The 1,247-nt window shown below is 38.3% G+C and overlaps 1 protein-coding gene across 1 annotated transcript; it reads left to right on the top strand.

The window, feature by feature from the left end:
* Positions 1 to 4: 4 nt before the first annotated feature.
* On the top strand, positions 5 to 1,203 carry LOC117116326 (radical S-adenosyl methionine domain-containing protein 1, mitochondrial-like; the record flags this gene model as incomplete). Its single annotated transcript, XM_033260342.1, has 2 exons — positions 5 to 38; positions 132 to 1,203. Coding segments are annotated over 2 exons (1,005 nt in total), but the record flags the coding sequence as incomplete, so codon positions are not given.
* Between the last annotated feature and the right edge of the window lie 44 nt (positions 1,204 to 1,247).

The following is a 1,247-nucleotide window of genomic DNA, read 5'->3' as shown; positions in this document are numbered from 1 at the left end:
ACTAGAAGCAGAGAAGTTAGTTTCATTTAAATTGGCTGGTGAGTATGGTTCTCTTTCTTATTATACTATAAGATATGGATAAAAGAATTGTTTAAATTTATTTACCTATTATTAATATCACTTTTTTCAAGGTATCAATCGAATCTCAATTGGATTACAAGCATTGAACCAAACTGACCTCAAGATATTGGGACGTGATCATTCCGTGAAGGAATCTATCCGTGTTTTACACAAAGCCAAGAAACTCTTCCCAGGTCGTACCTCAATAGATTTGATGTTTGCAAGACCTGGACAGACAGTTGCATCATGGCTGAAAGAACTAGAGGAAGTTATAATGTATGCAGATGATCACATCTCTCTTTATCAGTTGACTTTAGAGCGAGGAACAGAATTGTTCAAGTGGTATCAGCAAGGGCAAATATCTGTCCCAGAAAGCGATGTCTCTGCAGAAATGTACAAAGCAGCCGTTTGTATCCTAGCTGAGGCTGGGTATGAAAGGTATGAGGTGTCAAACTTCGCAAAACCTGGTTCTGAAAGCCAACACAATCAAGCTTATTGGTCAGGAAGTCAATATTTAGGTGTTGGACCTGGGGCACATGGGAGATTTGTGCCCCTGAACCAGGATAAGTATCCAGATACATCAGTACAGAGAGGAACAAAGCCTGATGGATTAACAGGTGTCAGTGATGAAGGTTATTCAGAAATTGTTTTTAAAAGTGATCAATCTGGGTTACCAATGCGTGAAGCAAGGATTCAGACACTAGAACCGTTACCATGGATGAAGGAGGTCCATAGAAATGGGCACGGAACCAGAAGAAGAGTGAAACAGAGTGTTCGGGAAATATTACAAGAATTGATCATGCTGGGATTGAGAACTAAAAGAGGAATATCAAACAACAAATGGCTTGAACATTCTGGTAGAATTTCTTTGAGGCAAATTTTCCAGAAAAATGAAGCAGTTAAGATTTTGGAAAATCATGGATTGGTTAAAATATCTGATGGATATCTGAAACCAACTGCAGCAGGTTTAACAGTCGCTGATAGCCTGACTACGGAACTAATTCTTGCTCTTGATGAATATATCAAGATATCCAGCAAATAATCTTTAAAAAAAAATTTTTTGTTCGACAACTACACAATGGAAAGACATTTTTATTTCTTTATCAACCGAGGTGTATTGATAGTGTAACAAAATGGTGCAGTCCACCCCCCTATTATAAATAGATTAGGCCACTCCCCAATGCTGG

The sequence above is a fragment of the Anneissia japonica genome, unplaced genomic scaffold, assembly GCF_011630105.1.
Source record: "Anneissia japonica isolate Jap-2015-1 unplaced genomic scaffold, ASM1163010v1 scaffold200383_len1247_cov127, whole genome shotgun sequence".
Taxonomy (NCBI): domain Eukaryota; kingdom Metazoa; phylum Echinodermata; class Crinoidea; order Comatulida; family Comatulidae; genus Anneissia; species Anneissia japonica.
This window is presented reverse-complemented; position numbering and strand designations above follow the sequence as displayed.